Genomic DNA, 13524 nt, shown 5'->3' with positions numbered 1-13524 from the left:
GAACATTTTATGATATATTCTCACTACTAGGATGCATCCTTCCGTTTGAGAAGCACCAAGTGACAGCAACAAAACATTGCAAGCGTTCAAAAACGCGTTCATTGCGAACGGCTCAATAGACTGTATTCCAACGTCATCACGTGCAGTTTGGGGCGGAGCTGTTTCATGCTGAAGTGAAACTAAAAGTGACTGACAAGCGACTTTTTCGGAGAGCTAAGAATTATTAAGTGTAGTTGTATGTTGTGGTAGTTTGTTTAGGTAGTTTAGTAGCTGCAACATTTGTACTAAGAAGCATTTGCGACGGAATAGACTCAAGTCACATCAAAGTTGATCAATGATCATTATTATCCTTCTCTTATACTATACGGAAACTGAAACGCATAAATGCCTGGAAATGGTCAAAACTTCCAGCCATCTTTTTTCTCTTTTTATAGATTTTGAAAATATTATCATTGTTTCAGATTGACTTACAATCATTTAATATTTTGTTTTTGTAATATTGTAATATTAAGTTTAATTATGATTATTTGACTGCGAAAATGAAGTAGACTACTTCACAGGACATTTCTTATGCAGTAGCCCTTACTACATCCCCATTATTTAGAGCGAGGATCTGCAACCCTGCTTCAGGAGAGCCTCCTGCATCAACACACCTTCAAGTAACTTAAGACCTTGATTTGCTGGTTCAGGTGTGTTTGATTAGGGTTCGAGCTGAACTTTGCAGAACAGTAGCTTTCCAGGAGCAGGACTGGAGACCCCTGATTTAGAGAAACGGAAGGAGAATCATTCATGTTGAGTTAAAAGGGAATAAATAAAAATAACAACACAGAAAGTTAAACCCAATAATTTATTTTTAATCTAACTCACATAGTCATTTTTGTTTTGTTTTGTCTGTTTACTATGTACTTTCTCATCAAGTGGGAATAGATGGAGAAACCTGCCCATGAAATGAGTGTGTATGAGGGGAAAGAAGAGGAGACTGCTGTTGACAGCCAGTCAGCAGCATCTCCAGGATTCAGCTGTGTGTCAATGAAGAGTAACAACTCCATGGTTATTCCCCCTTTTCTCAGTGATGTTGACACTCAGAGAGCAGCATCTCCAGGATTCAGCTGTGTGTCAATGAAGAGTAACAACTCCATGGTTATTCCCCCTTTTCTCGGTGATGGAGCTGCTGTGAACGCTGACTCTCTGTGAGTATCATGTAGACGCTGTTGGGGCCTTAGATGAAATATTATATTGGTGCACTGCCCCAAAATACTGAAATATAGGCAATGCGTGTGTGTGTGTGTGTGTGTGTGTGTGTGTGTGTGTTTTTTACTACTGAATTTATTGGTGAAACACAATGCTTTTTAATCAGTCAATATAACAATCAATCATACAACAATAATTAATGATACAACAATATTATATAGCACACAGTATTAAGTAAATGATCTAGTATGATAAATAATACATTCGCCCAACAACAAATACCCTGCTCCAAATTGGACACAAATTGGGACGTATAAACACACACACACACACACACACACACACACACACACAGATGTTGGCACTCATGTCTAACCCTCACAGAAACCCTTTTTTTCTATTTTTACATTTCTAACAAAACATGTTTTTTATTATTTGTCCTCATAATGTTGGTGAAGCCAGGTCTCTTGTCATGTAATTGGTGTATTTCAAAGTCAGTTTGAAGGTGTATAACAGCAGATGCGAAGCTTAACAGAAAGCTTTCACTGAGAGCTGTTTCGAACCACCAAAATTAGCTTAATTTTGACCACATTTTGTTTGAAATTATTTCAAAACAGTTTTAATAATAAATATTAGTATGAAAGTTTTAGTGAATCATGATTTGTTCATGATGACGTTCATACATAGGTTTCACGGTATGCATGGTTAGTGAATGAGACCCAGTGTAGGTGAGTCATAAACCTGGTGAGGGCACTTCTCATCTGGCAGCTGCTGATTCTCCTGGCGACTGTTCCTGTGGCATGGTCACATGTCTGTCATATTCCTAAACAACTCCTGCTCATACACCATTAGATAAAACATAGGCTATATCTTTTTCCTTCAAGGTTGAGCTGCAGCACATCACTGGAACAGAACAATATATTTACACGGAGAACAGAGCATACATGATTTAATGTCAGAGTTTAACATATGTGCTATAAATGGTGCTATAAACCCAAAAAAGAATAATAAATATTAAACATATGTAAGATTTAGTGGATGCATGTATTGTGTTGGTCTTCACATGTCTCACACAGCTATCACGAGAACCACATAAAAAATAAGAACAAAGTTCAAACTGATAACCTGATTAATGATTCAGATGAGTTATTACAAAACAAATACATATTTATTCTCTGGAAGCCAGGCTAAATGAGTAAACACTGTTCCTGTATTCCTGACATGGGTCAGACTCTGTCACCTCACAGACACCAAATACAGACATTGCTTATAACACAAATACAAGAATGGATACACTAGTTTTAAGAAAACTATGATTACATATTCATTTTATAATAAAAGAGCAGGGGAGTGGAAATCAGCTCCTTCAGGTCAAAAACAGGCCACTCTTTTTAAAATTAACTGTAGTGAGTCAGGTTTTGTCAGTATCTTCAGTTTTTGGAATTTGTGGTGCATGAGCTCATAGACAAATTAGGGATGTCCCGATCAGGCTTTTTTAGCCCCCGATCCGATCTGAGTCATTGAATATTGAGTGTCTGCTGACACAGAGTCCCGATCCAATACTTGTGTAAGATATATTATACTTCTATGTTATACTTGTATGATTATTGACACTTGTATATTATATATGTGTGTGTGTGTATATATATATATATAATATATATATATATATATATATAATGGTCCCTCTCGGGGAACCATGGTTACATGCATAACCCGAGAGGTTCTTATACATTCACTTAGTGTCATTAATGCATGTATATATGACTTAACTATGTATCGTATTACAGCAATACTGTTGATAAAATGTCTTCTGTTTTAAACTGTACAGTATGCAACACAAATACTTCTTTTTATACCAATTTGATGGAGCAGACAGATTATCTTCAGAAAAAAAAAAACATTTCTGTCTTTTTCTCCGTCTCATCAGCAGGAAGAGAAAGAGAGCAGCATCTCCAGTATCCAACTGTGTATCCATGAAGTGCAACAGATCCTCGATTGATCCACCCAGTTCCAGGACTGGAGCAGCGTGCTTTGACCCTGTGTGAGTATATGATCTTGATGTACCAGACATTTAACACAGGAACACAGAATGTACACAGAGATTACAAGACACTAAATGTACTTTAGCCAGAATATATCTTCAAATGAAATCATATTCTCCTTTTTAATAAGTACAACACAAAAATGAAAATCATGATGTAAAGCGAGAAGACCTTACAGGAAGAGGCCTTTGTTAAATTAAGTTAGTGATACATAAATGGTACATAAATGATAATTAATTTGCTAAATAGAAATCAGAAAATTCTGGTTTGGAATAAATACACTTTTTATTTTTATTTTTTATAAACTAGTTGTTCGCAACCTGGTTGCCATGATGACTGGCTGGGGTGCTGTGGATGATCAAATTATCTAATTCTATCACTGTAATAATTTATACTGTCATATTTGATCATTTTGATTAGCAAACCTATAAATTAGTTAAGACGACACAGTGGTTAACTTTTCAGTCAAAAACTTAATTTACATAATCACATAAGCAACAAACAGAGAGAGATGTTGGTGTGTTGGTGTGGCTGTATCTGTGTCTTTTGTAATGCTTTGAATTCAATAATTGATATGATGAATCTAAAAATTCTGGTTTGCTGATCAGCATGATGCTAAATCAGCAGTACCCAAAGGTTTTTGCAGTGATGACTGGCTATGGATAGTGCAGAATTTCTAATAGAAACCAAAATGCTCAATGCCCATTTTTCACAGTTCATTTTTCTTCAGGTTTTGTGTGATATGTTTTACTAAATAGCCTCTGCATAAGCAATAGTAATAAATAAATAATAACCTTTACTAGTGCTCTAAAAACCAAGACCACAATCATCTCACTTCTGGTGATGGGGGTTTTAATGTTCAACAAAGAAATACAAAAAAATATTTAATCTGTGATTGCTTCTATAGTATATCATCTGTCATCTGTCACTGTTTAAATTAAAAATAATTTCACGTGAACACTGCTTTTTGTCCATGTCACTGTTTCTGTTATTGGATTGTAAAATAATTTGACAGTCCCTTTTCTTGTTTTTTTTTTTTTTTTTTTTTTTTTTTTTTTGTATCTCTGTTTTTTTATAATGCCTTTTCAGTGGTAAAAAAGCTGTGTTCTCAACGACCGGCACATTCCCTTACTGTCAAAGCCACACCAGTCATCATGATACAGAAACAGACCTGCAGCTCAGTTCAGGCCCAACAGTGCGTGTTGATCTGCAGAGAGTCAAAGACCAGCACAAAACCAGCATGAAGAACAAGTATGAGACCTTGTTTGAGGGAATCAAACTACAAGAGAATCAAACCCTCCTGAACAGGATTTACACACAGCTGTACATCATAGAGGGAGAGAGTGAAGGAGTGAATGAAGAACATGAGGTGCTACAGATGGAGAAAAGTTACAGGACACTCCAAGACACTCCAATCAACTGCAATGACATCTTTAATAATTTACCTGAACCAGGATATGAGGAGATGAGAAGAGAGCAGAAAGACAAAATAAAGACTGTTCTTACTAAAGGCATCGCTGGAATTGGAAAAACCGTCTCTGTGCAGAAGTTCATTCTGGACTGGGCTGAGGGAAAAGCCAATCAGGATGTAGATTTCATGTTTGTGCTTACATTTAGAGAGCTGAACTTGATTAAAGATCATCAGTACAGTCTTCACAGACTTCTGCTTGACTTTCATCCTGAACTTCAAGATCTGGACTCAAAGATTTATGATGAATGTAAAGTTGTGTTCGTCTTTGATGGTCTGGATGAAAGCAGAATTAAACTGATGTTTTCAGACAGTCAGAAAGTTTCTGATGTGACTGAGATTTCATCAGTGGGTCTGTTGATGTCAAACCTCCTGAAAGGAGATCTGCTTCCCTCTGCTCTCATCTGGGTCACCACCAGACCAGCAGCAGCCAATCAGATCCCCTCAAACTACTTCAACCGTGTGACAGAGATTCAGGGATTCAGTGACCCTCAGAAGGAGGAATATTTCAGGAAGAGAATCAGTGACGAGCATCAAGCCAGCAGAATCATCTCACACATCAGAAGAGCAAGAAGCCTCCACATCATGTGCCACATACCCGTCTTCTGCTGGATCTCATCCACTGTGCTTCAAAACATCCTGAAACAAGATCTCAGTGCAGAAATCCCTCAAACTCTGACTGAGATGTACATCTACTTCCTGCTCATTCAAACAAATATGAGGAACCAGAAGTATGAAGAGAGAGATCCAGAGAAACTCCTGCAGTCCAACCGAGAAGTGATTGTGAAACTTGCTGAACTGGCTTTCAATCAGCTGATGAAGGGCAATGTGATGTTTTATGAGGAGGACCTGAGAGAGAGCGGCATAGACGTCACTGACGCCTCAGTGTATTCTGGGATCTGCACTGAAATATTTAGGGAGGAATCTGTGATTTATCACAGGAAGGTTTACACCTTTGTACATCTGACCTTTCAGGAGTTTTTTGCAGCACTGTATGTGTTTTACTGCTATTTACACAAGAACAGTGAGGTTCTGAAAATGTTTTTGTCAGGAAAGTCCAGAACTCAGTGTGAGAAAGTTCCTCTGGATGTGTTTCTGAAGGAAGCAATGAATAAAGCCTTGAGCAGTGAAAATGGACACCTGGATCTCTTCCTTCGATTTCTTCATGGCGTCTCACTGGAGTCCAATCAGAGACTCTTACAGGATGTACTGATACACACAGAGAACAACCCAGAGAGCATCAAGAACATAATCCAAAACCTTAAGCGAGGTCAAAAAAACAATATCAGTCCTGAAAGATGGATGAATTTGTCTCACTGCTTGATTGAGATGAAGAATAATTCTGTTGTTGAGGAAATGCAGGTATTTTTAACATCTGGAAATAAAGAAAAAAATCTTTCTCTTGCACAATGCTCAACTTTGGCAAACATGATCCTAATGTCAGAGGAGGTGCTGGATGAGTTAGAGGGTCGATGGAGACTGTTACCTGCTGTGAGGAACTGCAGAAAAGCTCTGTAAGTATGAAACAATGAACTCATTTACATTTGACTGACGTTGTGATTTCTGTCTTTTTTTTTTTTCAGTTCAGTTTCTTATTATCTAAAAAAAAAAATACAAAATAGAGTTTCATACAAAAAAGTAAGTGCATAAAATATAAATATATTAACATAGTCAATAAACCACATCACAGAAATGCATGGTTATAGTTTCTTTCATACCCTTAACTCTACACCTTTGTACCTTATCCACCCTTAAAGGGTGCATACTTATCGTACTTACAGAAGGCAGTGAAGGTACGGTACAAAGTTGTACTTTTGAAGGTATGAAAAATAACTGTAGTGTTACATATGTTGAACTGTAACAGTGTTGGCAGATTTACCATCATTATTTATATTAAAAATATCATGGTGAATCTGTTTACTCCTGTCTTATTACAATGGAAATGTAATGGAAATTTTGGAAATGTAAGCTGTTCTTGCAGCATGCTGTTCAAAATTAAAGGATTTGGACCATGACTGGTAATATTTTATGTTAATGACATTAATTAGGAGTTGTTAACAAGTCAGAGAGCTGAAACCATCCAGTTGCATGCAAGTTCAAGATCATTTGCGGTTTATAGATTTCACATCTGAAGGAGAGGCATATGTGTGTTTTCTGTGCGTACGTTCATTCTACGAATCACACGTATGCATATTTGAGAAATAATCATAAGATTAAATTTAGGATGGTTTCTGCACAATATTTTACAAATGAGGCCCCCGGACTTGATATGAGGAACCAAACTGTCATTTGGAAGCTGTTTGACTGGTGCTACCAATATGAACTCCAAGGAGATCTCAATGAAATTGAGAAGCCCATCAAGTTGAAAAAACAACATAAATCTATAAGAGAGTTAGCAAAACCTTAGGTGTGGCCAGATCAACGGTTGGCTACATTCTTAAGAAGAAAGAAAGCTCTGGTGAGCTCAACAACATCAAAAAGGCCTGGAAGACCAAAGAAGACAACTAAAATGGATGATTGCAGAATCCTTTACTTGGTAAAGAAAAATAAATACATAAAATCATAACATCAACAGAACATAATCTGGAGGAGGTAGGCACATCATTGTCATAATCTACAATCAAGTGAATGTAAATACAGAGTTGTAAACACCAGAATTTGATGATGTCCATGGGCTCCAGTCTACAGGCAGTCATTAACTGCAAACGATTTTCATCCAAGTATTAAAATTATGCTTATTTTTACAATAATGTCACTTTGTCCAAATACTATTGAGCCCCTGAAAATGGAGGTACTTTGATAAAAAGCCTGCACTTCAATCACATCTTGATTGTTTCAAACACATCTTGATTGTCAAATCCATTGTGGTGGTGTATAAAGGCAAAAGCACAAAAACTCAGTCAGTGTCTAAATACTTCTGGACCTGACTGTATGCTTTCCATTTGTATATTGTGCAATTACTCCAGATTGTTTCTCTATAATATAATAAGCATTCTTTTGAGCTGTATTTCCCAAAAACATCATCAGACTAAGTTGACTGCATAGATGGCAGTAGTTTGAAGTACAAGTAAAGATGCTTTTGTAAAACACAGCTCTGTTTGAAGCATTGTGAGTGAAGTGTCAGGAGTGAACACTCTCTGTGACCGATTCTGTTTTTCTACTTTACAGCTTATTTTAAACATTCAATTTCATGCTGGAAAATCATTGTTAAAGATAAAGTGAAAGTAGTGACATTTGCCAAGTATGGTAACCCATAGTCGGAATTGGTGCTCTGGATTTAACCCATCCAAGTGCACACAAACAGCCGTGAGAAGTGAACACACCCGGAGTAGTGGGAAGCTATATATTTAGCGCCCTGGGAGCAACTGGGGGTTCAGTGCCTTGCCATGGGTATTGAGGGTGGAAGAGAGAGCTGTTCATTCACTCCCTCCTACCTACAACTCCTGCCAGCACCAAAACTCGAACCTGCAACCTTCTGGTTACAAGTCCCACTCTCTAACCATTAGGCCACAGCTGCCCCCTACATGCCTAGAGATTTGATTATTTTATGTGAGGGTCAATTCCTTTGAATACACCAGCAATATCAAAACTTATCAATACTTCAGGATCGATCCACCTGTCTCTTAAAATATGTTTAATTCAAAATGTAAAGGTTGATTATTAATAGTCCACAGATTAGTAATAGCTGTCCACAGAATTTATTTCCTTCCCAATTCCTTATTTCCTTAACAATTATACACTTGGGAATGTGAATTTCTTAAAGTCAATTTTCATATACTTGATTTTTAAAACATTTAATTTAGGAAGGACACCTATCATGCCAAGACACAAAATAATCTAGTATAAGCACTATAGCTGTTCTTCCTTAATGACACAATTGTCAGCACACTTAAATGCATGTCTTTTCAAAAAGGATAACTACAAAGTGTCAGATTCATTGAAAAAATAGCTGTCGCTTCCTAAGACCAGGGATATGCAATCCTTTTTTTTGGATTTCCAATGTCCTGCTGAGTTTAGCTCCAATCTGTCACAACACAACTACCTGGACGTTTCTAGTTATTAAAGAACTATAATAAATAATAATAATAACCACAATATTTAGCTAACAAGACATGTACATACAACAAGAAACAAATATGTTAAAGCATAATACAAATACTGTTCATAAAATATGAAGTAATCAATTTAAAACATATAAACCATAAAATATGAAGTAATGTCTTTATTTTAAATGATCAATCAGCAATATCTTTTCTGGTGAATGAAGTTTGGGAAACCAGCAGACCAGCATGTCTTATATCCAAAGCCCTCTCTTTTTTCAGATTGGCAAGCTGTAATTTCTCTGATCAGCACTGTGAAATTGTGGCTTCAGCTCTACAATCTTCAAACCCCACCCTGAGAGAGCTGGACCTGAGTAACAATAACCTGATGGTTTCAGGAGTGAAGCTGATCTGTGTTGGACTGAAGAGTCCAAACTGTCAACTTAACATACTGAGGTTTGACTTTCACATTGATTCAGTATGTTAATAATAAACACATGAAGCTGGGGTTTGCAAACAAAGATACAAAATAGAACAAAGATACAAATTAAACAATGTTTAAACCTTCAAAGTTTGAAGGTGTTCAGGTACAGAAACCGAATTATCAAATGTAAAATTGCATTGCATAGTCTTGACCATATAATTTAAATATAGATTAATTCTTGTTAAAACTACGAAAGTAATTCAGTCAAGAGCAGTGGGTGATTTTCTCTCTTTTGTTTTCCTGGATTAACATGTCAGGATATAAATGACAGGAAGCAAGTTGCAAGTAATAGATTTATTCAGAACGTAAATTCAGGCTGGGTTGGTGGATTCAGAACGTAACGTCAGGCTGGGTTGGTGGTGGGTGGCGCAGGGACCTCAATGACAGCACAGACCGGTGAGAAGGTGAGTTGAGTGTATTGGTAAATGGTGATGAGGGATCCGAGCGACGAGGGTGTAATCCACAGAAACCAAACAGGAATGAAGACACGAGGAATGCTTGAGCGGATGAGACACAGACATGAAGCACGTAGGACCTCAAACAATGATCTGACAAACAAGAGATGAAAGACAGGGCATTAAGTAGGCTGTTGGAATGAGCTGCAGCTGCCGCTGATCATGATGATCAGTGGTAATGCCCACATGAAACAATCAACATGACGTAACATGAGACGAGCAGGAAACATTCATGAACCGTGACATAACATTAAGGACACCGACAGTAGCAAACAAATTAGGTGCTGTCACTTTAAGAGACAATACATCAAATAATACATCAAATGATACACATCTGATTTCTTACTCAGTTGTTTATGTTCACTTAAGACATACCCAACAGTTTTTCAAGGATACTCACCAAGACGGGTATTTCAACATAATTTGTATGTATTTTTGGTAACACTTTATTTTAGGGTCTCTTAACTAGTTGTTAGCATTCATATTACTAGAATATTAGCTATTTATTAGTACTAATTAAGCACATATTAATGCCTTATTTTTACATGACCTTTTTTTTACATCCCTAATCCTAGCCAATACTTAACAACTTAACAACTACCTTACTAACTATAATAATAAGCACAAAATTAGGAATTTAGTTGAGGGAAAAGTATCATTTTGGCTTTCTTTTCATTGAGATTGCGAATATTTGCTGACATCCAAAACATCCAAGTGCAAGACATCCAGGGAGCAGCTGGGCATTTGGGGACTTGCCCTTTACAATCCCTGCTAATACTGAGACAATTTCGGACGCTGATATATACATTGCATGTCAGAGAGCTGGAGCTGTCTCAAAACATCTTCGCCACACATATGCACTTTTTATATTAAATGAAACTTATTTAAGGATATAATATTAATAACAACATTCAACACTCACTTTATATTATAATTATACATACAGTACCTCCGCCACAACTTTGTGGTTTCATCGATGGTATATATAAAGGCTTAATTTATTTTAAAATATTTTCGTTCATAATCATTAAATACTATTAAAATACTGACAAAAAATAACCATATATCACACACACACATATAACACAGAGTTTATGTATTTATTATTTTTAATGTTTTGAAACTCTCCCAAGATGCACACTCAGTTAAGGTGACGGTCATAGAGGTGACTGGTAATTTTACATTAGGATGAATACGCTACCTATAGGTGATTAATGATTTTTTTTTTTTAATCTTCCAGCAAAATATCATCATCTTTATCATCTCTTATAAATTAACAATGCTGCCTCAGTAAATTAGTAAAACTTTGAGTCAATGCCTATGTAATATATAATAAAATTAATAATGCATGAAAGAAACATTCAAGCAGAAATAGGAAACATGTAAACTCCATCTCTAATTTCAAACTCGCTCGCCCCCAGCCATCCCTTCCAGCTCATCTGTCCTCTCCACATAGGATTATAGGAAATAACGCTTCAGCGAGTGTACATCAGTTGAACACTCAAAATCAGAAAGGATTGTGGATAAAAGGTAGTGAACAAATGTAGAGAATGTTGTCATTCATAAAGCTCTAAACAGGTATATCATTTATTTTTTCCTCACAGCCTTTGCAGTTGCACTGTATACATACAGTAAATACTGAATCATAAAATGAAAAAGTATTTTTAATTTACACTGAAAAATACTTTGAGAACCATCTTCAAATTTAATCCTGAACTTGTTAAAACAATTATATTTATGTAAGATATGTTTCAAGGTTTCAAAATATTTTAAGTCTTAATATGTTTTCCTTCTTTTCAACTTGTTGCTTAAACTTTTTCTTTAACTGTTTAGCATTAAATCATATTGGGATGTTTGTTAGACACCCAATTCAGGCCTTGCAGTGTCTACTAAAGAGATGAAGAGTTGAAGTTTAAAAACCCCTGATTTAGAGAACTAGACAAATTAAAGGGAGATGAAGAGAGGTGCGACTTGGGCCCTTATGTGCATGTAGAAGAACAGTTGTGCTGCTGCATTCTGAATAATTTGTAAAGGTTTGATTTCTCATAATAAAAGTCTAGCCAGAAGAGCATTGCAGTAGTCCAGCCTAGAAATGACAAGGGCCTGGACAAGAAGTGGTGGCAGCACATTAGAGAAGGGCCGATCTTTTCTGATGTTGTGCAATGCAAAATCTGCATGATCAAGCAATTTTTTTTATGTGTTCTTTGAAGGTCAGCTGGTCATTAAAGATTATGCGAAAAATTCTTACCAAAACTTGATGGGGTAATTGTTGATGAACCTAGCTGGATGGTGAAATGATGCTGTAGAGTCGGAGTGGAAGGAAGACAGAGAAGCTCAGTCTTTGCCAGTCCAGACATTATAACCAAAGTCCTCTTTCTTTTTTTTCAGATTGGCAGACTGTAATCTTACAGATCCACACTGTGAAATTGTGTCTTCAGCTCTACAATCATCAAACTCCCTGAGAGAGCTGGACCTGAGTCACAATAACCTACAAGATTCAGGAGTGAAGCTACTCTACTACATTACCTGAGCAGTCGAAGGCTGCGCATTTATTGCATGGACGGAGCAAAAATATAAGTGTCTAAAGCATACGCACAGTTCCATTGTATGAAAAATATGTTTTAACAATGTCGTTCAACCGAATGTACAAAGGAAACTGTTAAAATAACCACATCATTAAGCACTACCTTGAAATAAGAATGCAACGTTTATCTGATAATCAGATGCATGAAAGTATCATTTGTTGCTATAGCATACAGACCTCGGGCGTGTTTACTTTCAGAATCATCATTCACAGAGGGAGAGGAAAAGAAAAATACTATAGCATTTTATTTTATGAAAATTAGATAAAGAAGTTTTCACACTGAAAGAGAAATGATATCGTGCTCATAGAACTTAAGATGTTCCAGGCTATGTCTGCAGCTAATCTGAATAAAATGCGGAATGAACTGAAACGTTAAGACAATAAACACAATAAATAAATAAAATCACATAATTTATTACAATACAGAAACTATGAAGTATATTTTCTACCTTATTCTGTGCAGAAAATTGAAATAATTGTTTGTAGTATATAAAACAATCATAAAATTGCAATTAGGAAAAAAAATTATAGATTACAAATGATTGATTATTGTCCAGAAGTGTATTTGATTTCTTATAGCAAATTCAAAATCAGATAAGAAAATAATTCCTTGTAAAAAATAAATACATAAAATTATTATATTTGACATTTCTGTCACTTCTGAAATGATGGCTTTTGTGAAAATGATGTCTTTTTTAAAATCTTGCATAAATTTCTACATATGCCATGTCATGCCATAGCATCATTAAACTAGCATCTAACAATGAACAGAAGTGTTTTTTTTCTCTCTCTCTCTCTAACCTATGGTTCTCTAACCATAAAGGCTGTTGTGTAATTTGCCCCCTGACTAAGCATTTAAAGAATTTAGGGGAAACATTTAAATAATCCTGTGAATGCATTTAAAGAATGCATAATAGAATCATTAATCGAATCGAATCAAATTTAATTGTGAATCATATCGAATTTAATCGTTCTGTATTTGCAAAACTCTTTCTTGAATTGAAGCGAAAACCTATGAATCATGAATCGGATCGATTCGCTGTCTATCCAAAGATTCACAGCCATACTATAAAGTATAAATGCTAAATGTGGTGCCTGACCAGGTTCAACATTTGAAGGAACAGGTTGTTGTTGACTCATAGTTACAGTTTTAGTTCTAAGATATGTCTGTTTTATATAAGCGTTGCTTTGATTCTCTAAAATTGCCATAGACAAACTAGAGCCAGAATGTTGGAAAGAAACAGTAAATCCTTAGAA

The 13524-nt window shown here is 36.0% G+C and overlaps 1 protein-coding gene across 2 annotated transcripts; it reads left to right on the top strand.

Moving 5' to 3' along the window:
• The first annotated feature begins 343 nt into the window (after window positions 1-343).
• LOC109078039 (protein NLRC3-like) lies at window positions 344-12658 on the top strand. Of its 2 annotated transcripts, none has more exons than XM_042720922.1 (5): window positions 344-1190; window positions 3125-3235; window positions 4326-6218; window positions 9027-9200; window positions 12072-12658. In XM_042720922.1, exons 1-5 carry the CDS (start codon window positions 928-930, stop codon window positions 12211-12213), a joined length of 2583 nt encoding a protein of 860 aa, XP_042576856.1. In that variant the 5' UTR covers window positions 344-927; the 3' UTR covers window positions 12214-12658. The 2 variants fall into 2 exon arrangements, with proteins under 2 accessions (XP_042576856.1, XP_042576855.1); XM_042720921.1 differs by having other exon boundaries at window positions 3122-3235.
• Window positions 12659-13524: the final 866 nt, after the last annotated feature.

This window comes from Cyprinus carpio, chromosome B3 (assembly GCF_018340385.1).
Source record: "Cyprinus carpio isolate SPL01 chromosome B3, ASM1834038v1, whole genome shotgun sequence".
NCBI classification, from domain to species: Eukaryota; Metazoa; Chordata; class Actinopteri; order Cypriniformes; family Cyprinidae; genus Cyprinus; species Cyprinus carpio.
This window is presented reverse-complemented; position numbering and strand designations above follow the sequence as displayed.

Excerpts from the sequence above, each read along its gene's own strand:
- LOC109078039 (XM_042720921.1), top strand. The coding sequence starts at position 928 with ATGGAGAAACCTGCCCATGAAATGAGTGTGTATGAGGGGAAAGAAGAG. Across the intron at positions 3,236-4,325 it reads GCAGCGTGCTTTGACCCTGT|TGGTAAAAAAGCTGTGTTCT; the intron begins GTGAGTATATGA and ends ATGCCTTTTCAG. Across the intron at positions 6,219-9,026 it reads AGGAACTGCAGAAAAGCTCT|ATTGGCAAGCTGTAATTTCT; the intron begins GTAAGTATGAAA and ends CTCTTTTTTCAG.